General features: G+C 54.8%; 4 protein-coding genes across 7 annotated transcripts in view; 2 read left to right on the forward strand and 2 right to left on the reverse strand.

Annotated features, from left to right (window-relative positions):
- Window positions 1-24,978, reverse strand: part of LOC142823165 (uncharacterized) — a 108,553-nt gene extending 83,575 nt beyond the window's left edge. The window contains exon 1 of the mRNA XM_075913733.1: window positions 24,917-24,978. The gene's annotated coding sequence lies outside the window, so the exon portion shown is untranslated. The remainder of the gene's footprint in view (window positions 1-24,916) is intronic.
- The window catches only part of LOC112544049 (butyrophilin subfamily 1 member A1-like), a 165,328-nt gene that overhangs the window by 19,385 nt on the left and 119,448 nt on the right, over window positions 1-26,495 (forward strand). The gene's annotated exons all lie outside the window — the stretch shown is intronic.
- Window positions 75-14,647, forward strand: LOC102461938 (L-amino-acid oxidase-like). Its single transcript, XM_075913616.1, has 7 exons — window positions 75-219; window positions 3,856-4,076; window positions 5,221-5,327; window positions 6,974-7,175; window positions 9,130-9,183; window positions 12,105-12,235; window positions 13,808-14,647. Exons 1-7 carry the CDS (start codon window positions 75-77, stop codon window positions 14,619-14,621), a joined length of 1,674 nt encoding a protein of 557 aa, XP_075769731.1. The 3' UTR covers window positions 14,622-14,647.
- On the reverse strand, window positions 16,991-26,073 carry LOC142823136 (uncharacterized). 4 transcript variants are annotated; one of them, XM_075913549.1, is made up of 4 exons: window positions 25,420-26,073; window positions 23,763-23,823; window positions 22,611-22,724; window positions 16,991-22,256 (listed from the first exon to the last, which is right to left on the reverse strand). In XM_075913549.1, exons 1-4 carry the CDS (start codon window positions 26,056-26,058, stop codon window positions 20,134-20,136), a joined length of 2,937 nt encoding a protein of 978 aa, XP_075769664.1. In that variant the 5' UTR covers window positions 26,059-26,073; the 3' UTR covers window positions 16,991-20,133. The 4 variants fall into 4 exon arrangements, with proteins under 4 accessions (XP_075769664.1, XP_075769663.1, XP_075769666.1 ...); XM_075913548.1 differs by having other exon boundaries at window positions 16,991-22,259; XM_075913551.1 differs by lacking the exon at window positions 25,420-26,073 and adding an exon at window positions 23,207-23,333 and having other exon boundaries at window positions 23,763-23,901.

Below are 26,495 nucleotides of genomic sequence, written 5' to 3' on the forward strand. Positions count from 1 at the left end.
CGTTTGTGCCCGGATGCCTGGCAGGAGATAATGCAAGGCCGTAACCCACAGATCATGAGAAGCACTTTGCGATTATGAGAAGCGATGCTTATCTCCCAGTCTCACTAGGCGCCGTCAGCAATTTCGGGGCGGTTCGCCCGCCTGGCTCGATAAAAGGCCGGCAGCGAAATGAGGGGCTCACTGGTGGACTCCCGCTGCATTCGGACATGGACGGGTTCCGTGAGTGACACTTCTCCTTGGGCTTGTTACAGTGAGGCGGGTCCCAACCTTCCTCCTGGCGCATCTTCCCGTCTTCTGCCTCTTTCGCTCGTGTCTCTTTCTCTTCTTCTTCCTTCCTTCCACACTCATGACCGACTGTCCCCCGGCGTCTCCGCCCCTCTCACCGGCGAGGTCCCAGAAAAGCAACGCCGTGTCCAGGGAACTTTTTTGGGAAAAAAAAACATTCAAAAGACCAGCTGGGCCCTTCCGCCATCCCTGCCACCCTCGTTCTAGGAGGAAGAAGGGACGGCGTGACAGAGCGCTCTGTTTCAAAATTTGGCCCCGTATAGACGCACCAAATTTCAGAAAAGCCTCTTCCATAAGTCAATCGGAAAAAGATCCATAAGAACGTAAGAACGGCCGTACTGGGTCAGACCAAAGGTCCATCTAGCCCAGTAGCCTGTCTGCTGACAGTGGCCAGCACCAGGTGCCCCAGAGAGGATGGACCGAAGACAATGATCAAACGATTTGTCTCCTGCCATCCCTCTCCAGCCTCTGACAAACAGAGGCCAGGGACACCATTTCGATCCCCTGGCTAATAGCCTTTTATGGACCTAACCTCCATGAAATTATCTAGTTCCTCTTTAAACTCTATTATAGTCTGGCGAGGAGTTCCACAGGTTGACTACACGCTGTGTGAAGAAGAACTTTCTTTTATTAGTTTTAAATCTGCTACCCATTAATTTCATTTGGTGTCCTCTAGTTCTTCATATGGGACCTGTTCCAAACCCCTAATCATTTCAGTTGCCCTTTTCTGAACCCTTTGGCTGCGTCTAGACTGGCCAGATTTTGCGGAAATGCTTTAAAGTATTTCCGCAAAAGAGCGTCTAGATTGGCATGGGTGCATTTGTGCAAAAAGTGCTTTTGCGCAAAAGCATCCGTGGCCAGTCTAGACGTAATTTTGCGCAAGAAAGCCCCGATCACCATTTTCGCCATCGGGGCTTTTTTGCGCAAGACAGTCCTCCCCTGTCTACACTGGCCCTCTTGCGCAAATACATTTGAGGAATAGGGCTTATCTCTGAGCGGGAGCATCATAGTATTTGTGTAAGAACACTGACAATCTTACATGAGGTCGTCAGTGTTCTTGCACAAATTCAAACGGCCAGGGTAGACAGCTGGCAAGTTTTTGCGCAAAAGCGCAAAATCTTACCAGTTTAGATGCACCCTTTATGTTTACGGAATGGAAAAGTGTTTGAGATTTTTAAGACCTTTCCTCCAAAACTCAAGTCCTGATGCAAGTCCTATGCTTTCAGGGAGGTCTTAGAAACACTTTCTGTGCGTTACTGCAGGTGGTTTTACTCCCGGAGTATGTTGAATGCCCTGTGTATTCTCCCCTTTTGGGAATGTGGATGGGAAAGACAGAAAGATGGTTTGGTGGTTTTTTTGTTACTGTACATTGGGTGACTGTTTCCACCTGCCACCGTTAAACGGTGGGGTGTACTTCACAGCCGAAGACCTCACCAAAAGTGCATTGAAAGGGCTACAAAACCGGAGCGAGGAGGGAAGGCTGACAAAACCTGGGTTTGTTTAGTCTGGGGATGTGATTTTTCAAGGACGTAAAAGATTCTTACAAGGACAAGGGAGAAAATGGGACAATATGGGAAAAATTTACGGACCGACAGAATTTTTTAGGGACATAATTTTTACACTCTCTTAAGATGGCATAGATGGGCAAAAAGTGAAAAGTCATCACTGTCCCTCACACATCACTAGAACAATATGCAATTCAACATGCCACTTAACTCGCTTTCATTTAGTGAGTCATGGTCCCGGACGTTTTCCCTTTTGGGATCGTTCAGCCAAACACAGACAACTCGACAACTCAAACGTCCGCTGTCCGCTGCTCCGCCGTAACATGGCAGACGCAGCACAGTAGAAATGTAATTGCTCTGGAAGAATTGCTGGTTTTTGAAATTGCCTTGCACTTTTACAAAATTTACGGACACCTACATTTTCTTACGGATGTTATGGACACGTCCAATTTCGGATCCTTTTTTATGGACCATCCGTAAATTTACTGGCGGTTGGCAACGCTGCCCCCTGTCCTGAGTCCTGCACACATACCCGGCCCTGAGCCATGCTGGAGAAACACTGTCATGTTCAGCCGTGGTTTGCCGGCTGCTTGTGTCTGATTGTCCCCACTTGCCCGGGGGTTTAATATCCCAACGTCCATGTGGAAGGCAGGGCGCTGTCAGTCGATGGTCAGGGCAGTGCGTGGTGTGTGTGTGTGCGCGTGTGTGTTATACACCCGAGTCTTCAACTGCTAGGATCGAGATTCCTACGCAGCGGGCAGCCTAGGGAAGGCTGACGGATGCCCCAAAGGGTCTGTCCAGTGGAGGCGACAGGACCCAAACGCCCAGCTCTCCCTCACTGTGTCTGCCCCTATGACCGGCTGGAGTTCCTTTAGTTGTGTCTGGTTCTTTTCCGTTAAAAGCATTTGCGGAAAATCATGCCAGTCTAGACGTAGCCTTACAGGTTTTTTAAAGAAGCTTACAAATCATATGGTTACAATGGCTATTGCTCTATTTCTTAACTGCTAGCAAATATAGATCTTAAAAAGTGGTTACAAAGGAAATAAAGATAGAAGGAAAATAACGGTACCAAGTGACAACTTAATCTTTAAAGAGCTCTAAGTCTATGTGTACACTAAGGACACATCCAGGTACAACTTTTACCCCCTTCTGTGCCTCTCGACTCCAGGGGGTCAAGCCAGGGCTGGTCCCTCAATTCCTAGGAAAGACGAATCCGAGGTGGGCGTCCCCGTGGAACCTCGGGAAGCCAATCGCCTAACCCGACCAGCAGATAGATGGTAGATTGACGCTCAGAGTGAGTGTGCTGCTGGGCCCATCTTGATACCCATAGGGGCCCATATCCTCTTTCTTATCTAAGATGCCAAATTGTGTTGGTCCGTTTTTGTGACACCAGTTCTTACAAGTATCAGAGGGGGAGCCGTGTTAGTCTGAATCTGCAAAAGCGGCGAGGAGTCCTGTGGCACCTTATAGACTCACTGAAGTGTAGGAGCATAAGCTTTCGTGGGCAAAGACCCACTTCGTCAGATGCAAGGTGCCACAGGACTCCACGCCGCTTTTGCAGCTCTTACAAGGGAGTTTCAAGTAATTTACGCTTGTAAGAGAAAAATAACCGAATTAGGAATACTGGACATTCTTTACAGGGCGGGAGATTCCTCTCCCCCGGGCGAGTGTGTGATCGTATCAATATGGGTTTCAGTCAAGGGCACTCCTCGGCAGCCTCCTGGTCAGTAATTAACTCGATCAGCCTCTTCTCTCTGCTTACAGTTGTCCAGGGTCACTGTGAGCTAGCATATCCGGGCCTCTTGTCAAGGCTTCGAAGACTATGCTGCTTTTACTTCTCTCTGCACCCCGTGTGTGTTTCCAGGCAAGAAAGATGGATGTTACGGGGGGAGATGTTGGGGGGGGGTTCCTGTCTGGCTACAGGCGCCTGTCCCTCGGGCGGGACCGAGGAGTGATAGACCCACGGCACGTGGAGCTGCCCAATCTCAGAAAATCAGTCTGCTTCACCCATGGGTGTTGTCTGTTTTCTTTTCTTTGATGGGTTTTTCTCCACTTTTGTCTGCAGCGCTGCTTCTGCTCTTCCTCCTGGCGGCCTTCCCGGGCTCGCAGAGTCTCCCTCTCCCGCGCCACGACTGGGAGAAATGCTTCGTGGACTCCGACTACGAGAAGCTGGTGGAACTGGCCAAAAACGGCTTGAAGGGCAAGTGCTCCAAGAAAGTGGTGATCGTCGGGGCCGGCATCGGTGGCCTCACGGCTGCCAAGCTGCTGAATGACGCAGGCTGCCAGGTAATTGTAACGACCGAGGGGAGCCAGACACAGGCCGGGGCTCCTCTGGAACAGCCCTAGGGGGCTTTTCAGGACTGGAAATGATGCTGACGAGCAGAACCAAGTGGGCTTAAGTAAACAGGGTGAACTGAGCAAGAAAGACAGACGCTCGGAACAATTGCCTGAAATACTGTAAATGATCCGAATAGGCTGTATTTACAGGGGTGTTATTTTGCATTAAAAGAATAGTGATTTATCTCCAACACGGCATGGAAAATAAGCAAAAAAGTTGTTTATGGGGATAGATAGATAGAGGGAGTGTGGGGGAATAGATAGAGAGGGTGTGTGGGGATAGATAGATAGATAGATAGATAGATAGAGGGTAGGGGGATAGATAGATAGAGGGTGTGTGTGGGAATAGATAGATAGAGGGTGTGTGTGGGAATAGATAGAGAGGGTGTGTGGGGATAGATAGATAGATAGAGGAGGGTAGGGGGATAGATAGACAGAGGGTGTGTGTGGGAATAGATAGATAGAGGGTATGTGGGGGAACAGATAGAGGGTGTGTGTGGAGATAGAGGGTATGTGGGGGAATAGAGAGATAGAGGGTATGTGTGGGAATAGATAGAGGGTGTGTGTGGGGATAGACAGACAGAGGGTGTGTGGGGAATAGATAGATAGAGGGTATGTGTGGGAATAGATAGAGGGTGTGTGGGGGGATAGAGAGATAGAGGGTGTGTGGGGATAGATAGATAGAGGGTATGTGTGGGAATAGATAGAGGGTGTGTGTGGAGAAAGAGAGATAGAGGGTGTGTGGGGATAGATAGATAGAGGGTATGTGTGGGAATAGATAGAGGGTGTGTGTGGAGATAGAGAGATAGAGGGTGTGTGGGGATAGATAGATAGAGGGTATGTGTGGAGATAGATAGATAGAGGGTATGTGTGGAGATAGAGAGATAGAGGGTATGTGTGGGAATAGACAGAGGGTGTGTGGGGGGATAGATAGAGGGTGTGGGGGGATAGATAGAGAGATTTTATGGAAAAGAAAGAAAGGTTATTTTGATTGCTCAACAAAATGTCCATTTTCTTAAAGTGAAGGTGGTTAGCGAAAGCCAGGGCGTAGCTGTGTGGACGTGTGATCACCCGACCTGTGTTGTATCCTTAGATCACGATCCTGGAAGCCAGTAACCGGGTCGGAGGACGCATCTTGACCCACCGAGAAGGCGGCTGGTATGCGGAGCTGGGAGCCATGCGTCTGCCCACAGAGCACAGGTAATGTACGGTTTCCTGTTGTAGCCTGTCAAGTGACTTTCCTACCATGCTCACAATATGTTTGTGTTGATTTCGATTAATTCGGGAGGAGTTAAAATCTCGAATGCAAGAAATCTTCTACCAGCTTCCCTCAGCATTCCCGCAGCTCCTTTGCGTTAGCTGGACCGCTGTCTGCGTTCAGGTGTGATACACGAGGCCTTATGTCGGCCCAAGTTTGTGAAGGCTGCTAACGCTAACACCGCAGCGCTCAGCTCCTTGGAGGAGGGCTTGGCCATTAACCCACCTGGGTGCCGTACAGAAGGGTTACCAGGTAGGGTTAAAGAAAAAAAACCCCAAACTGGACACACTTGATCGGGGGAGGGACCGGCTGAGAGAGGAGCAGGGCTGGTTGGGAGGAAGGAGGGGGGCCAGAAAGCCGAACTTGGGAGTGGGGGGCTCCCCACGCCGATTGCGGGCCCCCCTCTCCCAGCCACTCCCTCGCCCCGGCCAGGCTTCCATCCGGCACCCAGCCGGCGAACCAGAAAACACCGGACATTGCACGTGTCTGCTATTTTCTGATTTTTTTTTACTGGAGAAAGGGCCCGAAAACTGGGCACCTGGCGACCCCTAGTGATGCAACATGTCAGCCAATACCATGAACCAGTAAGAGAAGGGCCGGTTATTGTGGTGGATTAAGTGCAAAAATAGAGTCAGTGGCTTCTGAACTAGCTACGTCTGCTGCTGCCTCCGTGTCTGCCCTCAGATAAGATGATCAACATCGCTGGGTTGCTTTGATCATTGCTAAAATGGGAATTATGCAACACACAAAAGAAAGAGCTACAGAAAGTTGTGACCAAGTCAAGATCAGTCCAATGCTTTACAGGACAAAAGTCATGAGAAAACGAATGCATTTAAAAAGCACGATCCCATGTTTCTGTTAGTCTGTAACTGACAGTTGTATTAGTGAAATGTTGTTAAGCTTGCTTGATTTTTCTTCATGATCATGGGCGGGGGCGTGGAAGGCTGGTGGCTGCGTCTAGACTGGCATGATTTTCCAGAAATGCTTTTAACAGCGACTAGTCCTGCAGCACGTTGGAGATGAGCAAAAGCTGTCGCTGGGATCCTGCACAGCCCGCTCCCTCAGATGACTGGAGTGAAGGGGTCCAGGTTGCCAAATAAATAGCAGAGAAAGAGGGAAAAATAGGGGGGGGGAATTGCCAGCCTGTCCACGCTAAATGAAGCGGATGGCGCGGGTTCAGAGTGCTCTGAGGTGCCCGGTGCTTGGCTCTGTACGTCTGTCAGACGCGGACTGTAGCGGGTCACCCCGTTATTCCCTAGACCGGCTGCCCCCCCACACCCTCGGACACACCCGAAACAGGGAGTGGCTCTCCCAGTGCAAGAAGTAATTTCCCATTCTGGTATTCCCCCTCCCTTCCCATCACTGTTGGAGACTAGCCACGCCCTGCGTTCACACTCCCATCTCTGTACCTTTCCTTTTTTTTTTCCGTACGGCCTCTGAGGAAGTGAGTTGTCGCTCACGAAAGCGTCTGCCCTGCTCGGTGTGTTGCTCTTTGTAATCCCGCTGGACTCCTTGTGGCTGTTGGGGAGAGAGACTCCCCCGGCGGCCGCTCGGATACCTCCCTTTTGACGCTTTCTCGCTCCTTCAGGATCGTGCGCGAATTCATCCGCCAGTTCAATCTTTTGCTGAGCACGTTCTACAGCAGCCACAACAACGCCTGGTATCTGGTGAACAACGTCCGGGCCAGGCATATCGACGTGGAGAAAAATCCCGACATCTTGAACTACCCGGTGCGTCCGGAGGAGAAGGGCAAATCCGCCATCGAGCTTTATAATCAGACGCTGGACAGGGTACGGACTCGGGCATGGGGGTTATGTCAAAAGCCAGCCTGCACTCAGAGACTCGGTCTACACGACGAGTTTCCTGGGCAAAAAATATGCTAACGAGGGACTTATTTGCATGAGTTGCAATCTCATTTGCATATTTTCTGCCGATCTGTTTTTGCACTGGGGATTTTTGCGCAAAAACAAGCCGACGGGATGTTTTCTTTTTGTGCAAACCCCTCTTTACAAATGAGTCCCTCATTAGCATAATTTTTGCCACGAAAACTTGTCGTGTAGATGTCGCCTTCCTAGGATGGTGGCCTTAAACCCAAAGCTGCCCCCATCCACACACAAAACCTGCCAGTTGACGTACCCTTCAACCCAGGGCTGGGGTCATAGGCCTAACCGAGGGTGTGTTGTAGCTACGGGTCTGTGTTTGGTTGAGTTAATGTAACCACCAGTGGGCAGATCTGAACCTGGAACCACTGGAGCTTAGTGTACGACAGTGTTTCTTAAACTGTGTGCCGCGGAGAACAACAGAATTCAAAATGGCCACCCTTAAAGGGGCAGGTGACTTTTTTTTTTGCTCAATAACTTTCCCCCGACTCTTTTTCTTCTGAATAACTTCCCCCCCCCCCACCCTTTTCCCCCCAACCTCTTTTTTTTTCCTTAACAAAAAATCCTTGGTGTTCCCCATTAAAAAAAAATTTTATTTGGTGTTCCTCGGTCTTAAAAAGTTTAAGAAACACTGTTGTAGGAGCTTCTACAGCTTCAGCGATAAAGCCAGCTGGCTCTCTGAGTAGGTTGTGGAGCTGCCTTGTTCTTATCGCCCACCTATCATAGCCGCCGCACGGCTGGTATGGTTTTGGTTGGGTTAAAGGCACGTGGCTAATTTTGAAAATCCCAGAACTCTCCTCGCTGCCTTTTCCGACACTGGTTTCAAAATCTGGCGCCTTTTCTCACTGCGAGGATGTGTCTACACTACCGCCAAGGTCTTCTCCGCTGAGAGTTCACCCACCAGCATAATTAAGCCACCCTGTGCTGCCTACAGATCACTGTCCACACCTGTGCTTATGTTAGTTTTTTCACCTCCTGGACTGACAAAAGTTTGATCAATTAAAGCTCTAGTGTAGCTGTACCCAGTGTTCCCCGTAAGCTGAGCACTTGGACGGCCACTCAGGAGAGTTTCAAATGCCGCCCAGCTGATTAGCACAGTGCCCACCGCCTGCAATGTGAGTTTCTCCGGGTGGTGCACATCTTCACCTGCCTTGGTGCAAGTCACAAAATTTATTCTGCACATAGATGAGGGCCCATGAGAGGGAATGTTGGACATAGCCTTGACCTAGTCACTGTATTGTTTATAAAACCAGACTGAAAGCAAGCTTGGTCATTTGGAGAACTGCGGGAATGGAAAACAAACAAAAAAATATCCCTCCCGTCTCCAGACCTTATGGACAACTCTTTCACCGGAGCTGTTGTGTTATGGCTTGTGGCGATAGCTGTGTTTTATGAAGAGAGATTAAAGAGACGGGGGCTTTTCAGCGTAGAAAAGAGGGGACTCATGGGGAGGATTCGATCGAGGTCTATAAAATCATGACGGATTTGGAGAAAGTGAACAAGGAAAAGTTATTTACGTGTGCTCATAATATACGAAATACGAGGTCACCAAATGAAATTAATCGGTGGTATTAAAGTAAGTATAAAGAAGTGTTTCTTTATGCAGCGCACAGCCAACCTGTGGAACTCCTAGCCACAAGAAGGCGAGGACTTTAACAGGGTTCAAAAAAGAGCTAGATACATTCATGGAGGCCAGGTCCAGCAATACTGTGGGCTAGATGGCCCATTGGTCTGACACAATGTGGCCATTCTCATGTTCTTATGGCACATGTCCCAGGATGGTGGCAAATCGGGAATACCGCCGATCTGCCAAGGGGCAGCCCCGGCTGTGGTTCACACGACTGCTTTCTTGCTTGCCCCCCAGGTGACCACAGACTGCAAAGTTTTGAAAGAGAAATACGACTCCTTTTCCACCAAGGTAAGTGATGCCAGCCGGCACTTTGTGCCTCACTCCCCAAAACCGCGTGGGTCATCACAGGGCCTAGCTTACCTTCCCCAGTGGTATCCCGGGTTTGTTTGAGACCGAGGAAGGCTGGGAGTAGAAATGAGAGAGCTAGAAACAAAGGGTTACAAGACCCCCCCAAAAAAGCATACCATGCAACACTGAGTGTACCGTCCAACGGCACACCCGCTACCATGATCTCTGCCAGCCAGATCCCTCTGCTGCAGATATTGGCCAAACTACACAGTCCCTATGAGAAAGGACAAACGGACACAAATCAGACATTAGAAAGGGTCGCGCGCACACACCTGGGGGTGGGAGACATTTTAGCCTGCTGGAGCCCTCATCCGTGCATTTAAAAATAGCCGTTCTTCCACAAAGGAGCGTCCCCAGCCAACCACACAGAGGCCGTGTCCAGACTCAGGGGTTTTTTCGGGAAAAGTAGCCTTTTCCCGAAAAAACTTCCCCTGCGTCCAGACTCAAGCCGCGTTCTTTCGAAATTATTTCGAAAGAACGCGGCTTTTCTTTCGATGGCGGTAAACCTCAATTTACGAGGAAGAATGCCTTCTTTCGAAAGTTCCTCTTTCGAAAGAAGGCGTTCTTCAATGTAAAGAGGCCGTCTTCGAAAGAGAGCATCCAGACTCGCTGGGTGCTCTCTTTCGAAAAAGCAGATTTCTCTTTCGAAAGATCCGCCTGCAGTCTAGACGCGATCTTTTGAAAGAGGCTCTTTCGAAAGATGCTTTCGAAAGAGCCTCTTTCGAAAGAAGCCTGCAGTCTAAACATAGCCAGAGAGAGAGGGCGCAAAATTGATATTCATCTGTAAAGTTTATACTTCAACAAAGTCGTTCGTCTGCAAATTTGGGCTGGATCCAAGACAGGAGCTGGATGTCCCATTATAAAGCCAGCCCTCCCTGCATTTCACCCCACTTTTGTACATCAGAAGCTAAGCCTCTGGCCACTTAATTACCCTCATTAGCACCTGAAGAAGTGCGTTTTGCCCACGAAAGCTCATGATAATAACTAGATTTGTGTTAGTCTCTCAGGCTAACACTGCAGGCGTCTTGCACAAGAAGCTTTTTGCGGAAGAGCTCTTCCACAAACACTGCTTGCACAAGAGTGCATCCAGACTGCCAAAGCGCATCGGAAAAGCCATGCGCCTTTGCGCAAAAGCACATCCGGACTGCGTGGACGCTCTCGCACAAGAAAGCACTGATGCTTTCACAGGGCCCCTGGGTTTCTTCTGATAGGCTGTTTTTGCGCAAAACCCCCTGTTTCCCATCCACACACACCTTTTGGCGCAAGAGCTCTTGCACAAAAAGGCGCTATTCCTTGTAGAAAGAGGAATACTTACCCTGGAAAAAAAAAACCTCTGTCCTGTCGATTCACTGTCAATTTTCAAAACACACTTGAGGTATGGACACTCTGCGGGTTTTTGCACAAAAACCCTGCAGTGTAGACAGCCTACAGAGCTACAGGACTCATGCCTTAAAAATCTGCTAGCGTTCTTTGACAGGGGTCAACAAACATGTGGACCAGGGGGATCCCGTGGATGTAGTGAACTTAGATTTCCAGAAAGCCAAAGGCTCTTAAGTAAAGTAAGTTGTCATGGGATAAGAGGGAAGGTCCTTTTATGGACTGAGAACTGGTTAAAAGACAGGAAACAAAGGGTAGGGATAAATGGTCAGTTTTCTGAAAGGAGAGAGGTAACTAGTGGTGTCCTCCAAGGGTCAGTCCTGGGACCAGTCCTTTTCACCTTCTTCACCCCTAGAGAAAGGGGTAAACAGTGAGGAGGCAAAATGTGCAGATGAAACCAAACGGCTCAAGAGAGTTAACACCAAAGCCAACTGCGAAGAGTTTCAAAAAGATTCTCCCCAAACTAAGCAGTTGGGCAACAAAAAGGCAAATGAAATTGAATGTTGAACAATGTAAAGTCCTGCCCATTGGAAAACATCCCAACGAGACATGCAATATGAGGGGGACTTTTCTGCAGATGCCGTACATGGTCCTCTTCATCGATAAGTATTCGGTCACGCGGCACACCATTAACCTGTGGAACTCCTCGCCAGAGGAGGTTGTGGAGACCAGGCCTTGAACAGGGTTAAAAAAAAAGCTAGATACATGTTAGCCAGGATAGGTAGGGACAGTGGCCCTGGCCTCTGTCTGAAAATGGACGACAGGGGAGAAATCACGTAATGATTCCCTGTTCTGTTCACTCCCTCTGGGGCACCTGGCGTTGACGACTATGGCCGTTCTAATATTCTTATGTTTTTCTTATGTAAGTAGCCCATAAGATGTTTTTATTATCATTAAAAATGAGTCGCCCCCTCTGGCAGCTACACTGAGGAGGAGATTAACCCTCTTCTAGCGTTTGACTTAGACCCCCAAGTTGAAAACCAAAGGCCTTAGAGACTCACAAATCTATACAGGCTCATGAGCTTTTGTGGGCAAAACCCGCTTCCTCAGATGAGTTGGAAGGGAAATAATGGAACCCGAGAGAGGTATCTAGCCGCAGAAGCGTCTGTCAAGGGTAGGACCCGTGTTGATGCGACTGATGAAGTGGGAGAGATGAGTCCCATTCATCGTGTCCGATGTGAACGTGCGGATGTTAAAGGCAGGGGAAATTGGCTGTGTAATGCGCCCGCCCGGGTATTCTGGCCCAGGGTCGCCGGGTCAAACTTGTAGATGAATTTCCGTTCCACAGTCTCTCTCTGTAATGGGTGTGTGACATCCTTCTTGTAGAAGGATAGTTACTTAGTTGGCCAGGTGTGAGATTTGAGACGTTTGCAAAGCGTTTTTGCGTCCATGGCTGGGACATCTACCTGACAGATCCCAAATAATTCCTGTGTGTGTCGGAACTGAAATCCTGGCCTTTCAACCCTGCCTCTCTTCCCGACCAGGAATATTTGATTAAAGAAGGCAACTTAAGTCGAGGAGCCGTTAACATGATCGGCGACCTGATGGATTTAGACGGCGGCTTTCACCTGTCTTTCCTTGACTCGGTCATGGGCCATGTGACGTTCCAGCAAGGGTAAGCCAAAGCAAAATCTTTCCTCCCTGGCTGCAGAGGAGGAGGAACGTGTATCTCGAAGCAGGCACCAGGGAGCAGAGCTTCCTTAGTGGATGTCTCTAGCCATGCCGGGCAGGGGACACGCTCACGAGGCATAACTGAAAGTGGCCATCAGGGGGCTCTCGTGGGGAATTCAGTCATGAACTTCAGACCGAGAGTGTCTGTAATACCGATGCGGGTCCCCCGCTCTGGTCTGTTAAGGGAACCTTTGGGTTAATATGCAGCAGGTTGAAAGCAAACCAAAGGAAGTTTTTCTTCAGGCAGCATGTCATTAACCTGTGGAACTCCTCGCTGCAGGATGCTGTGACGGCCAGGACTTTAACAAGGTTCAAAAAAGCACTGGGATAGGTCCATCAAGATGGGCCAGGCTAGTATCCCTAGTTTCTGTGTGTCAGAGCCTGGGAATGGGCACCAGGGGAGGGATCACGTGAGGATCTTACTTCCTTCCACTTTTCTCTTGGGTCAGTCCACTCCCTGGCCCTGAATTCCTTGGAGGCAGGGTGGTCCCGCCTGGGGTTAAACCATTCTGTGTTTCTCCACCCCTCGTTTAACTCTCCCCCATAAAGAAAGCAGGCAGGGAATTTCTATCCAATTCAAAGTTCCACCCTCTATCTCGAGTGGTTCTCCGGGCCCTCTGGCCAACACCTTTGCTAGGTACTTGCGTTAACCCCTTAGTCACCGGGTGCTAGTCAGCTCTCCCCCTATTCATGTCTAGGAAGGAGTCCGGCAGAAAGGGATCATAGTGGACCACAAGCTGAATAGGAGTCAGCAGTGTGATGCTGTTGCAAAAAAAGCAAACCTGATTCTGGGCTGCATTGACAGCTGTGTTGTGAGCAAGACACGAGAAGTCATTCTTCCGCTCTACTCTGCGCTGGTCAGGCCTCAGCTGGAGTCTTGTGTCCAGTTCTGGGCTCCGCATTTCAAGAAAGATGTGGAGAAATTGGAGAGGGTCCAGAGAAGAGCAACAAGAATGATGAAAGGTCGAGAGAACAGGAGCTAGGAGTGAAGGCTGAAAGAATTGGGTTTGTTTAGTTTAGAAAAGAGAAGACTGAGGCGGGACATGAGAGCTGTTTTCAGGTATCTAAAAGGGTGTGACAAGGAGGAGGGAGAAAACTTGTTCATCTTGGCCTCTGGGGATAGAACAAGAAGCAATGGGCTTAAACTGCAGCAAGGGAGGTTTAGGTTGGACATTAGGAAAAACCTCCTAACTGTCAGGGTGGTGAAACACTGGAATAAATTGCCCAGGGAGGTTGTGGAATCCCCATCTGTGGAGATATTGAAGAGCAGGTTAGATAAATGTCTATCAGGGATGGTCTAGACAGTATTTGGTCCTGCCATGACTCTCGAGGTCCCTTCCAGTCCTAGTATTCTATGATTCTATGATACCTTCTCTTAGCTACACCCGCTCATTCGAACCCTGGAAGACCGACAGCGGCCACTTTGCTCTTCCTCTGTAGTGCAGACGTACCCTCAGAGACCTGCAATTCTTCCACCGTCCTCTGCCCTCCATTCCTCCCTCGTCTTTTCTTTCAGGCTTGACGAGATCGTGAATGGCTTCGATCAACTCCCAGAAGCGTTCTATCGGTATATCGATCCAAAGGCAGACATCCGATTCCAGGCCCCGGTGGTGAACATAACACAAGACGGCAAAGAAGTGAAGGTGTTCTACCACAATCCAAGTACCTCTGTGCCCACGTTGAAGACGGCCGACTACGTCCTGGTGGCCACCGCGGCCAAAGCCATCCGGCTCATTAAGTTCTCCCCGCCTCTGTCACCCAACAAGACCCGGGCCCTGCGCTCCCTCCACTTCTCGAAGGACGTGAAGATTTTTCTGGCCTGCCAGGAGCGTTTCTGGGAGGAGGACAGGATCATCGGTGGGAAGTCGGTCACGGACCACCCGGCCCGAAACATCTACTACCCCAGCCACAATTTCTCCAACGGGGTGGGGGTGGTGCTGGCGTCCTACACAGGGGATGACGACGCAGACTTCTTCAACTCCCTCAGCGAGGAGAAGAGCGTGGACCTGGTGCGCGAGGACCTGGCCAAGATCCACAATCTCAACAAGAGCTACGTCCAGACGGTCTGCGACAAACACGTGGTCAAGAAATGGGGCGAGGACGAGTATTCCATGGGCGCCTACGTCTCCTTGACCCCCTACCAGTTCACCGACTTCGCCGCGGCGCTGCACCAGAACGAAGGGAGGGTCTACTTCGCCGGGGAGTACACCGCCCAGCCGCACGGCTGGATCGACACAGCCATGAAAGGCAGCATCCGGGCAGCCAGAGACATCCACGAGGCCATGGGCGCGACCCACGGCTGGCCCCGGGGCGAGAGGAAGGGAAATTAAGTGCTGTAACGGGGAGGAGGGAAGGGGAGACCGAGCAGGGAATTAAAAACCGTGCTGCTGATCCTCGAGCGACATTGTTCTGATTACTGGCGAGTAGCCACGTGGCGCCTTAGAGACTGACAGACATCGGTCCGTCCGTCTGTCTGTTATGTTCTCGCAATCTTTTTCAGGGGAGAAGGCAACTTGCTGTGTTTATTGGGAATACAGCAGAGAAGCAGTTAGCATCTGGTTCATAAACACACGCACACACGTGCGCTCGCACGCACATGCACACACGTGCGCTCGCACACACACACGTGCACTTGCACACGCACACATGTGCACTCGCACACGCACACATGTGCACTCGCACATGCACACATACGTGCGCTCGCACACACACCCCCTACAGATGGTGCGTAGTTTCCCGTCCGTCATGACTCACGTCAGACTTACTGGCCAGGCCAGGCTGACTGCAGGACCTGTCCCTCTCCCTTGGCGGGGTCTCTCCCTCTCTCCGTGGTTCGTCAGTGCTGCCAGTTCAATTCAGCCTCAATACACAAGGCATGTGTCACAGTTCTCACTTCTGGATCACCTGGGCATCCCCGCGGGCTGTCCCTCACTCCCCGCCTCCACTCACTCCACACACCTGCACCGCGTTTCCGCCAAGACGCTAGTTACACAACTTAGTGCGTGAGGCAGACAAGGGGTACAACGTAATTTGCAACGCTCCCAGCGAGCGAGGTCTGACAGTAACACCCGCTACTCAAGAGAGAGACGGGAAGAGAAGCTACAGGACTGAGACGCGAGTCAGTAGACCACAGATCAACATGCATCATACTTGGCATCTTCTAACCAATGTGAAAAATTACATTTTAGCTACACGTCTGTTTATCTGTCTATCCCCACCCACCCCCTCTATCTAATCTATCTAATCTATCTATCCCCACACACATCCATCTAGCTATCCCCACACACTCCCTCTATCTATCTATCCCCACACACACATCCATCTAGCTATCCCCACACACTCCCTCTATCTATCTATCCCCACCCACCCACCCATCTATCCCCACCCCCCCCATCTATCTCTCCCCACACACCCCATCTATCTATCTCTCTACCCCTCTCCCTGTATTTATCTATCTATCTAGCTGAGATGTGTCTGTCTGTCTGTCTGTAAGTCCCTGTGTCCAAGGACTCCTCCTACACAGTAAGAACTCGGACCCCCACATTTGATCTGCCGCTGCCTCTTACCCCAGGGTGAACCAAGGTCCGGGTCGGGCTGTGCCGGGAAAAGGGGCCGGGCCGGGGAGGGGACCGATTTCCACAACAACGAAAGGGAGGGGGCGGAGAGCGGAGGGACGGCGAAAGGGAGGGGCACAGGGGGTGGACACGGGGGGGTGGGAGGCAGCTGCAGCACAGAGAAAGGCCACAGGGCTGGGGTTCCACCATGTTGCCTGCCACTAGATTGGTTAAGGAGCCCCCTCCCCCCTCCCGTGGACAGGCTGAAGGGGGCTTACTGGAGGGGGGACCCCCAGAGCCTGCCCCCACCAGACAGCCTGCAGGATGGGGGGCAGTGGAGGAGGGGGAGCCCCTGGAGCTTTGCCCCTCCCCAGACAGCCTGCAGGATGGGGGGCCACTGGAGGAGGGGGAGCCCCTGGAGCTTTGCCCCTCCCCAGACAGCCTGCAGGATGGGGGGGTGGCTGGAGGAGGGGGGGCTGGTCGCCCCCACCCACGGCTCAGAGCTGAGCTCACCGCCCCCTGCGGAGCAAAACAGGCCCTGAAGTTCTACAGGTCGAGGAAAGTGCAGTTTGGGGGCCCAGCTCCCTGGGAAGCCCCTCCCCCAATGGGACCCGAACCCCACCTGATTTCTCTAGCTGAGCCCCCTTTGGGGGGACGTGCAGGCTGGCGCCCCCTCCCTCCGGGGACCAGCCATTCGCGCTGGGCTGGGGAGTCAATCCACGTGAGTTTTATTAAGCACACGCCGCCGGATTTCCGCGGTCACAGGGGAGAACCGGCCGAGCCAAGTGCATCGCCCCTGTCAAAGAACAACACAGGCGGGTCTATTGCCTCCGCTCACCACTCGCCCTAAAGCTGTTCTCATCCCCGCTACGCCACCAAGCCAGGGCGGTCCCCCTGTGCCCGGGGGGCTTTCGTTATCCTCCTGGCTGCGCTTCAGAAACAGCTCGCTTCCCGTTGTTGTAGGGATACCGCGTGGGGCGGGAATTCTTCCACCTTCCCCCCTTCCGTGGAAAATCACAGCTGGTCAGATGCTTGCCATGGGGGGGGGGAGCGTGTGTGTGTGTGTGTGTGTGTGTGTGCGTGCGTGTTACGCAACTCCCGAAGACCAACCCGGCTTAGAGTCAAAAGACAAAAGGGACGAGAAGTCCTGTGACACCTTCTAGGTGAACAGATTTAATGGAGCATCAGCTTTCGTGGGCAAAGCCCCACTTCGTCAGATACACGGAGTGGACATTACAGAGGCAGTACATGAACAGAAAGGAGTGCCAGTCGAGAGCAAGGTTAGAGCGAACGAGGTCAGTTCAGTCAGGGAAGATGAGGCCCACTTCTAGCAGCGGATGTGGAGGCCTGAACACCAAGGGTGCGGCTAAACTGGCAAAATTTTGCGCAAAAGCAGCCACTTTTGCACAAAAACTTGCCAGCTGTCTACACTGGCCGCTTGAATTTGCGCAAGAGCACTGACTTTGTAATGTACAAAAATCAGTGCTTCTTGTGCAAATATTTCACGCTCCCGCTCGGGAAAAAGCCCTCTTACACAAGAATACTTGCGCAAGAGGGCCAGTGTAGACAGGGAAGAATTGTTTTGCGCAAAAAAGCCCCGATGGCTAAAATGGCGATCGGGACTTTCTTGCGCAAAATCGCGTCTAGACTGGCCATGGATGCTTTTGCACAAAAGCATCCTTGCCAATCTAGAAACTCTTTTGCGGAAATACTTTTAACAGAAAAACGTTTCCGTTAAAAGTATTTCTGCAAAATCATGCCAGTCTAGACGTAACCCAAGGGTACATCTAGACGATAGGCTTTTGTCGACAGAAGTTTTGTCAACAGATCCTGTCGACAAAGAGTGTCTAGACAACACCCAGTTCTGTTCACAAAGCAAGCCCCTTTGTCAACATGACAGTGTAGACGCAAAGGACAGTGTAGATGCAATCACGCCTTCTGGAGACAGAACTCTGTTGACAAAAGGTGTTATTCCTCGTAGAACGAAGTTTACCGCCGTTGACAAAACTGCTGAGTTCTGTGGACGTTATGTTGACAGAACTCGGCGGTAGCATAGACACAGGTATAGTTTTGTCGACAGAAGTCCACATTTGTCGACAAAACCCTGTAGTCTAGACATACTCCAAGAGAGGAGAAACTACTTTGGAGTTGGCTAGCTATTCCCTGTCTTTGTTCAGTCCTAAACTGATAGGCTGTGTCTACACTGGCCACTTATTCCGGAAAATCAGCCGCTTTTCCGGAATAACTTGCCAGCTGTTTACACTGGCCCCTTGAATTTCCGGAAAAGCACTGACGATCTACTGTAAAATCATCAGTGCTTTTCCGGAAAAACTATGCTGCTCCCATTCGGGCAAAAGTCCTTTTCCGGAAAACTGTTCCGGAAAAGGGCCAGTGTAGACAGCACAGATTTGTTTTCCGCAAAACAGCCCCAATCGCGAAAATGACGATCGGGGCTTTTTTGCGGAAAAGCGCGTCTACATTGGCCACAGATGCTTTTCCGGAAAAAGTGCTTTTCCGGAAAAGCATCCTGCCCATGTAGACGCGCTTTCTCCGGAAATACGTATAACGGAAAACTGTTCCGTTTTAAGCATTTCCGGAAAAGGGTGCCAGTGTAGATGTAGCCCTAGTGTCAAATCTGCAGATGAACGGTAGCGCTGCAGTTTCTCTCTGGAGTGTTTTGGAAGTTTTTTGGTGGCAGGATGGCTACTTTCCAATCTGCTACTGTGTGTCCAGGGAGACTGAAGTGTTCTCCCGCAGGTCTGTGTCTGTTGCCATTCCTGATATCTGATTTGGGTCCGTTTATTCTTTTACGTAGGGCCTGTCTGGTTTGGCCGATGTACACGGCTGGCACAAAAGGGGCTGTTTGCAGAGGATCACCCCGACTTTCCGGGTCACCCCCCGGATGGCTTCCACTGGGCACAGGTCAAACCACACACCCTTCCCTCCCCCATAGCGCTAGCTTCACACGCCACAGCGACACCCACGCCCCGAAGCAGGAGGGACGAGTCCAGCCGCTTGAGACATGAAGCCGAACCGGTGACAGGAGGTGTCCAAGGCATCTTCGAGAGAGGCATATTGGTACTCATCCGGCAATTTCATAAAGTGGGGGGGTTGGTCACAGGGGTGGCCCCTGGAGTCCAGACAGCCTGCAGGACTCCAGGGGCCTGCCACAGTCTCTCCCCCCCCCAACAGTCTGCGCGCTACAGGAGAGCCAATGGGGGCTGAGGGCAGCACACCGAGCGCCCCCCCAAACCGACTGCACGATGCAGGGGGCCGAGCCACTGAAGTGCCATCCCCAGCAATGGGGATGGGGGGGTCACTGCCCCACAGCAAGCCCCCCTCCCACCCCTGAGCAGCTGGCACCGTTTGCGCTGGGGCTGCTCGCGGCTCCCTGGCCCCGCGGTGTAGCCCTGCCGTCACCGCTCGGCTCCACGCTCCGGGGGAACCGCCATGGCCTCGCGGGAGTCTCAGTCCCCAGGAACCGCCCGGGGGATATTTCTGCCTGCCAGCAGCCGCAACCCCCTTTGGAAACGGACCCCAGCGACGCTTCCCCTTGCAGGACACAGGCCTGGGGGCTCCTCTGAGCCACGTGCCCTGGGGTCCAGCACCGGCCAACCTCCCGGCCGAGACCCAGCGCCAATCCCCTCCGTGCGGAGAGCCGGCCAGGCCACCCAGCCGACTGGCTCCAGATCTGCCCCTGCCGGGCTGCAGATATACCCCAGTCTCTGCTGTGGGGTCCCTCTGCATCCCACCCCACCCCGCAGGGACGGGCCATTTTCCTCTCCGGCCCACAGGGGCCTGGCGGAGGGGCAGACGCGCCAAAGCCGGGTTCCTAGGCGGGGTGGGCAAGAGGCACGGGGGAGAGAGAGGTGGAAGGGGAAAAGGAGACACCCCGCCCCATGCACAGAAGCCCAGACCCCCCGTTACTTCCCACTCCCCGCGGCAGTTCGGTGAGAGGCGGCCGAGGGTCAGTGCATGAGGGAGACACGGCCCAGACCGCCACGTGCCTGGCAGCAGGGCCTGCAGCCGCCGGAGGGTGTCCCGGTAGAAGACAGTCTCGCTGCAAACGGGAGATCGGGCGAGTTTTCCAATCACTCTGCCGAAGGGAGACCGGACCATGCTGCCCACGGACAGTTGGGACTAAAGAAAGGGGCGGAGGAGAACGCCCTGCGAACAGATCCCAGGTTTCTGCCTGCGACTCCGGAAACGTCCCCATGTTCACGGTCTTGCTGCTGCGTGGGTCGCTGTGAAATCAAACCGCACCTTTCCCTGCGGCCCGGCTGCCTTGCTAGGGTCTCACGCGCGCGTGGATTTTCCCGTGTTTGGTGATCTCGGAGCGTGTCTTGAAGCGCTTCCCGCACTCGGAGCACTGATGGGGTTTCTCCCCTGTGTGGATTCTCCCGTGCTGAGTCAGGTGGGAGCGCCGGCTGAACGCCTTCCCACACACCGAGCATTCGTGGGGTTTCTCGCCCGTGTGGCTTCTCCGGTGGGCAGTCAGCGTCGCTTTCAGACTGAAACTGGCCCCGCACTCGGGGCACGGATACGGCCGCTCTCCGGTGTGGATCCTTCTGTGCGTCTTCAGGGCTGACCACCGCTTAAAGCTTTTCCCACACTCGAGGCAGCGGTAAGGCCTCTCGCCCGTGTGGGTGCGCTGGTGTATAGTAAGCTTTGCGTTCTCCCGAAAACTTTTCCCACACTCCAGGCACTGGTAAGGTTTCTCCCCTGTGTGGCTTCGCTGGTGTATTATCAGCCTCTCCTTCCGAAGAAAACTTTTCCCACACTCAAGACAGGGGAAGGGTCTCTCTCCCGTGTGCAGTTTCTGGTGTATTAGGAGGTAGGACTTCTGATTGAAGCTCTTCCCACACTCCAAGCATTTATGCGGCTTCTCTCCCGTGTGGATTCTCCGATGCTGAATTAGGCGTGAAGGATTCATGAAACTTTTCCCACACTCGAGACATTTGTGGGGTTTTTCCCCGGTGTGGACTCGCTCGTGCTGCCTAAGGTGTGAACTTTCCATAAAGCTTTCCCCACACGCAAGGCAATCGTACGGCCTGACTCCCGTGTGGTTTCTCACGTGGCATAGAAGGGTTGAACTTTCCCGAAAACTTTTCCCACACTCGAGGCATTTATACGGTCTCTCTCCCGTGTGGGTGCGCTGGTGTTTTTTCAGGTTTGTGTTCTGAATGAAGCTTCTCCCACACTCCCGGCACTGAAACGGTCTCTCTCCGGTGTGCACGCGCTGGTGGATAACGAGACTTGATCTCCGAATGAAGCTTTTTCCGCAGTCCACGCACGCATGCGGTCTCTCTCCTGTGTGGATTCTCCTATGCACCGTTAATTTTGATCGGTCAACAAATTGTTTCCCACAGTCGTGGCATTGATAGGGTTTGTCACCCGTGTGGATTCTCTGGTGAGTAATCAGGTGTGAACGGCAAATGAAATCTTTCTCGCACACAGGGCATTTATAGGGTCGTTCTCCGGTGTGGATTCTTGTATGCTTAATAAGGCATGAATTTTCCTTAAAACTTTTCCCGCACTCGAGACACTTATAGGGCCTTTCTCCGGTGTGGATTCTCCGATGCTGAGTAAGTAATGAATTTTGCAGAAAACTTTTCCCGCACACTAGGCATTTATAACGCCGGTCTCCCGTGTGGATACGCTGGTGGATAACAAGGTGTGAATTGCGTATGAAGCTTTTCCCACACTCCTGGCATTTATAAGGCCTCTCTCCAGTGTGCCGTCGCTGGTGGATAGCAAGTTCTCTTTTCTCAATAAAACCTTTCCCACACTCCCGGCATTTATGCAGTCTCTCTCCTGTGTGGATTGCCTGGTGCGTGATCAGTTTTGATCTGTCCACGAAACTTTTCCCGCACTCGGGGCACTGATACGGCCTGTCTCTGTGGATGCGCCGGTGTCTCGTAAGGTAGGAGCTCCGGCAGAACGTTTTCCCACAGTCCCGGCACGTGTAGGTTTTCTCCGCTGTGTGCACTCTGCGGTGAATAGTAAGACTCGACTTCTTACCAAAGCTTTTCCCACAGTCCTGGCATTTAAAGGGCCTCTCTCTCTGGTCCAAGGTGGTCTCCCTGGGGTGAGTTTTCCGGTGCGCACTGAGGTTGGCACTGAAACGGAATCTTTTCCCACACTCGGGGCATTTGTACGATTTCTCGTCCTTGGGACGTGCCGGCCGGATTGTCATTTCCTCGGCATCCTTCAGTCGTCCTTCATCTGGAACGGAGCCATCCGGTGTCTTCTGCCTCCCGGCCCTGAGTCGCTCTCCCCGGGCACATCCCGCTGCCACGCCCGGGGGAAAACTCCCTCCGGCTCCTCCCAAGAACGTCTCTGGTGGTTCCACGCCCCCAGGACCTTCCTGCTGCCGATTCTCCTTCTTGTTCTCAGCCCCGGCCCCGCTGCCTGCTGGGGAGACAGAACCCAGGCAGGAGTCACTGAGTGTGCTGGGGGAAAGGGCAGAGAGGGGACCAGCCACGAGGGAAAACACGACACAAGGTCTGGTGGGGAGGGGGGGACTCTGGGCTCAGCCTGCCCCCACCCAGACACGCCCCGGGAGGAAATTCCCGACAGCCAACGGGACGGGGGAGGGGAAGCAGGGCTGAGCTTTGCTTTGAGGTTATGGGATCTGCTGGCGGCAGCGCCGGCCTGGGCGAGAGAGGCCCAAACCGAGGGCTCTCGCTCGCGGGCCGTTCCACAGGACCCAGCTTCTCCCTTCCCCGGACAGACGCGTCTGCCTCAGTTTCCCTCGTTGCTCACCTGGGCGGGCGCCTCTCGGGGTCTCCCCTCCCGCGTCGGCCTGGAGATCTGGCACCCACGGCTCCTCCCCTCGCTCCAGCCGGGCGATCAGCTCGGGTTTGGGGGCGGGGAACCCTGCGCAGGGGGTGAAACCGGGCCAAGTCAGGGTGCACGGGGAGAGTCACAGGGAACATTCCCCGGGGGAGCAGCAGACCCTGGGGCAGGGAGTTTTCCCGCCCTCCCCGGGAGATCTCAGGACAGACGGACACCAGGGGACTTGCTGACGGACGCCCAGCTCGGCTGCTGAACTCCTGCCCGGTTCCAGCCGGCCGAGCCCCCCCAAGGACGGAGCGAGCCCCAGGAAGGGAGCTGAGGGCGGCTCCGGGGCGATAACACAGGCGGGGCCGGGCCCTGCTCCGAGCTCCGGCAGAGCCGCGGGGACGGGGGCGGCTGAGCGTGGCCGGTGGGTTTCGCTGCCCGGTCCCGTTCGCGGGGGTCGGAGAGGAAAGTGTCTCTCCCTGGAGCTCTGGGCCCCGCCCCCCTCCTCCCCAGGGAGGAACCGAGTCGGACTCCCCCCCCTTCCGGCCCCGGATCCCGCGGGGGGGGGGGGGCCGTACCCAGCGAGGTCACCGTCTCGTAGTTCTCCTGCATGACGGCCCGGTAGAGGGCTCTCTGCGCCGGGCCCAGCAGCGCCCCCTGCCCCGGGGTGAAATACACGGCCACCTCCTCGAAGGCCACCGGCCCCTGCAACGGCAACAGCCCCGCTCAGCCAGCCACCGGGGGCAGAAACTCTGGGATATCACCCGTTCCCCGATCCCCACCCCCAACCTGCTGAACGCGAGGAGGGCGAGGGAGGGAGGCGGGGGGATGGGGTACGTGGGGGGCCCAGCCCCGGGGAAGAGGCGGGGGTCCTAGACAGGGCTCCCGCCCATGTGTCCCGGCCCTGGGAACGTCAGGCCACGCACCGATGCAGCGGGGGCATGCGACACGTCCCCTGCACCACAGTCGTGCGAGGATTCCGAGGGGTTCCGAGAGGGGGAGGGGGCAGGCTCTGGCGTGGGGCTGGGTCGAGGGGTGTGGGGAGACGGCGCCCCCCCAGCTCTCTCTGCTTGCAACAGCACCTGGGCGGATTGACGGTGGCCCCCTCCCCATCACCCCCCGGTAACCCCCTACCTGAGCCGGCTGCATCCCGGCCATCCCTGGGCCGACGGGGAGCCACACGGGGCCCCTCAGCCTGTCGGGGCGAGAGGGGGCAGGTCACAGAAGGGGCCACTGGAGCCCCTGCATCCCCTCCCACCGGCACGGTGTCTACGGAGACACCGGAGGCATTCCCCCCCGCTCCCTCCCCCGCATGGCGTCCCCAAGAGAAATGCAGCGTCCAAGGGGCCGCTTTGGGGGCCCCGAATCCAGCCCTGAGGGCGGCGCGTCCCCCCCCCCCCCGCACCATGTGGGGCCTGGGCCCGGCTGTTCCTCCCTCAGCTCCCCCCCAGGTCCCAGCAGAGTCCCTCCGCCCCAGGGACCCCCCCACTTCCTGCTCCTGCTCCCCTTTGGCTCCCCCCCATCTGCTGTAGCTAAACTGCAGCTTTCTGCAAAGTCTCTGGCCCTGGGGGGGGGGGCGTCCTGCCCGGGGCCCGGCGGGGGGGGGGGGGCTTAGGCCTGTGCCAAGGGGTTTGCTGGGGGCCCCCGGCCCGCCCTGCTCCACAGCCGCCTGCTCTCTGCCCCCTGTCCCCTCCCCGGCCTGCCCCCTCCTCCCCCAGACCTCCCCCCTACTCCCTACCTGGTCTGCCCCCTGCCCCCTCTCCATCCTGCCCCCAACCTGCCCCGTTCCCCCTCCCTGGCCCCGGCCTGCCCCCTGCCCCTGCCCAGTCACCCCCTCCCTTCCTCCCAATATCTCCCCCCAACCCTCCCTGTATCTCCCCCTTCCCCAGCCAGGCTGTTCTGTCTCCCCCAGCCCCCCCCTCCTTCCCTGTGGCTCCCCCCCCCCCCCGGAGATTTCCAGCATTGCAGCCCCTCCCCCACCCGCCCCACAACTCTCCCCGGACCCCCCTGGCTCGCCCCGCCCCCTCAGCCCCCTTTAACTGGCCCCGCCCCGCCTCAGCCCCCTCCAGCCTCGCCCCCACCCCCCCGCCCTTCCCTGTGACCCCCTCAGAGTCCCCCCCATCGCAGCGCAGCCCCCACCCCATAAGTCTCCCGATCCCCCTGCAGCGCCCCACGGGGTCACTGCGCTCCCCCCAGCTGCCCCCCAAGTGCAGCCGCCGCCCCCCGGGGCTCTCCCCGCCCCTTTCCAGCCCCCCACCCCATGCACAGGGGCCGGGGGGGTCTCTTACCCGCCCCCCAAGCGCTGGGGCCGGGGGGGGGGGGCGCTGCGCGGGGAGCGGCTCCCGGGGAGCAGCGGGACCCTGCGGGCGACTCCCCCTCCCGGCTGCAGCCCCGGCTCCCGGCCCGCCCCGCCCGCGGCCGCCGCTGGGTCCTAGCGCCGCCCGCACTACCCTGGCCGGCTCTGTGGGGCTGCCCCGCCCCCTGCTCTGCGGTGAGGGCAGCTGGGGGGGGGGGCTGCTGCCGTTTATCCTGGGCCTCTGGGCAAAGCCCCTCCACGTCTGCCCCCCCCCAGCAGGGATCGCTCCCCCCAGGACGCTGACTGGCTCCCTGCCCCACACGTGTACGTGGGCCGTGGGGCTCGGTCGGGGTCACACTGTGGGCCTAGTGCAGAGGCAGGCACCTGGTCTCCCCCCCCCCCGCCTCCACCCTCCAAGGGGGGAAAAGTGGGACCAGGGGGACGTCCCTGTCCCAGCTTGTGCGTGAACAGCGCCCGTGCCTCAGTTTCCCCTACCGGTGTCACTGGGTGTGGGGGATCCAGGCCAGGCTGAGGCCTCCCTGTCCAGGCCCCGTGGGCCTGACCCAGACAGCCCTGCTGTGACTGAGCCGGGACACGGGTCCAGCTTGGTGGACGTGCTGCGGGAGAAATCAGCCGAGGGACCTTCCTGCCCCCAAAGCCAGGCCAGGCCGCACCACAAGCCACCACAGCCAGGCCCCAAAGCCATCGGCAGCCACGGCTGGACCCTTCCCAGGGGGCCGAGCGCCTGCCCGGCTGGGCCACAAGCCACCGGATCGAATCCCCGTGCGCGCCGCTTGCAATTGTCGCAGGAAAATAAACAACCACCTGGCAATGAGCCGATCTTGGCTCTGTCTGCGCTTGCTTTGTGCCTGGAGGCAGACACGGAGGCAGAGGTGTGTCTAACCCAGCCCCCTCCACTTCAAACCGTGTCGGCACCGAGCCTGGGTTGGTGACACCAAAACCGCGGCGGCCACGCACCGGGGAAAGCAACAACTGAGCGGTGACGTTTGCGGCAACAACACGGAGACAAGACAAAAGCAGCCGCCTGACACGCCCCACAGCCCCGCACCGAGATACTCCGGGACACAGCTTATGATGAAAAGCCAGCGGGGCCCAGGGCTGGTACTTGGTCATAAGAACGGCCGTGCTGGGTCAGACCAAAGGTCCATCTGGCCCAGTATCCTGTCTGCCCACAGTGGCCAGCACCAGGTACCCCAGAGAGGGTGGACCGAAGACAATGATCAAGAGATTTGTCTCCTGCCATCCCTCTCCAGCCTCTGACAGACAGAGGCCAGGGACACCAATTCTATCCCCTGGCTAATAGCCTTTTATGGACCTCACCTCCATGAATTTATCCAGCTTCTCTTTAAACTGTTATAGTCCTGGCCTTCACAGCCTCCTCTGGCAAGGAGTTCCACAGGTTAACTACACGCTGTGTGAAGAAGAACTTTATTTTATTCGTTTTACACCTGCTCCCCATTAACTTCATTTGGTGTCCTCTAGTTCTTCTATTATGGGAACTAATAAATAACTTTTCTTTATGCACCCTCTCCACCCCACTCATGATTTTA

This window comes from Pelodiscus sinensis, chromosome 32 (genome assembly GCF_049634645.1).
Source record: "Pelodiscus sinensis isolate JC-2024 chromosome 32, ASM4963464v1, whole genome shotgun sequence".
NCBI classification, from domain to species: domain Eukaryota; kingdom Metazoa; phylum Chordata; order Testudines; family Trionychidae; genus Pelodiscus; species Pelodiscus sinensis.

Excerpts from the sequence above, each read along its gene's own strand:
- LOC102461938 (XM_075913616.1), top strand. The coding sequence starts at position 75 with ATGAGAAGCGATGCTTATCTCCCAGTCTCACTAGGCGCCGTCAGCAAT. Across the intron at positions 7,176-9,129 it reads ATAATCAGACGCTGGACAGG|GTGACCACAGACTGCAAAGT; the intron begins GTACGGACTCGG and ends CTTGCCCCCCAG. Across the intron at positions 12,236-13,807 it reads CATGTGACGTTCCAGCAAGG|GCTTGACGAGATCGTGAATG; the intron begins GTAAGCCAAAGC and ends CTTTTCTTTCAG.
- LOC142823136 (XM_075913548.1), bottom strand. The coding sequence starts at position 26,058 with ATGACCAAGTACCAGCCCTGGGCCCCGCTGGCTTTTCATCATAAGCTG. Across the intron at positions 23,824-25,419 it reads CCCCACACCCAGTGACACCG|GCTGAGGGGCCCCGTGTGGC; the intron begins GTAGGGGAAACT and ends TCGCCCCGACAG. Across the intron at positions 22,725-23,762 it reads CCGGGATGCAGCCGGCTCAG|GGTTCCCCGCCCCCAAACCC; the intron begins GTAGGGGGTTAC and ends CCCCCTGCGCAG.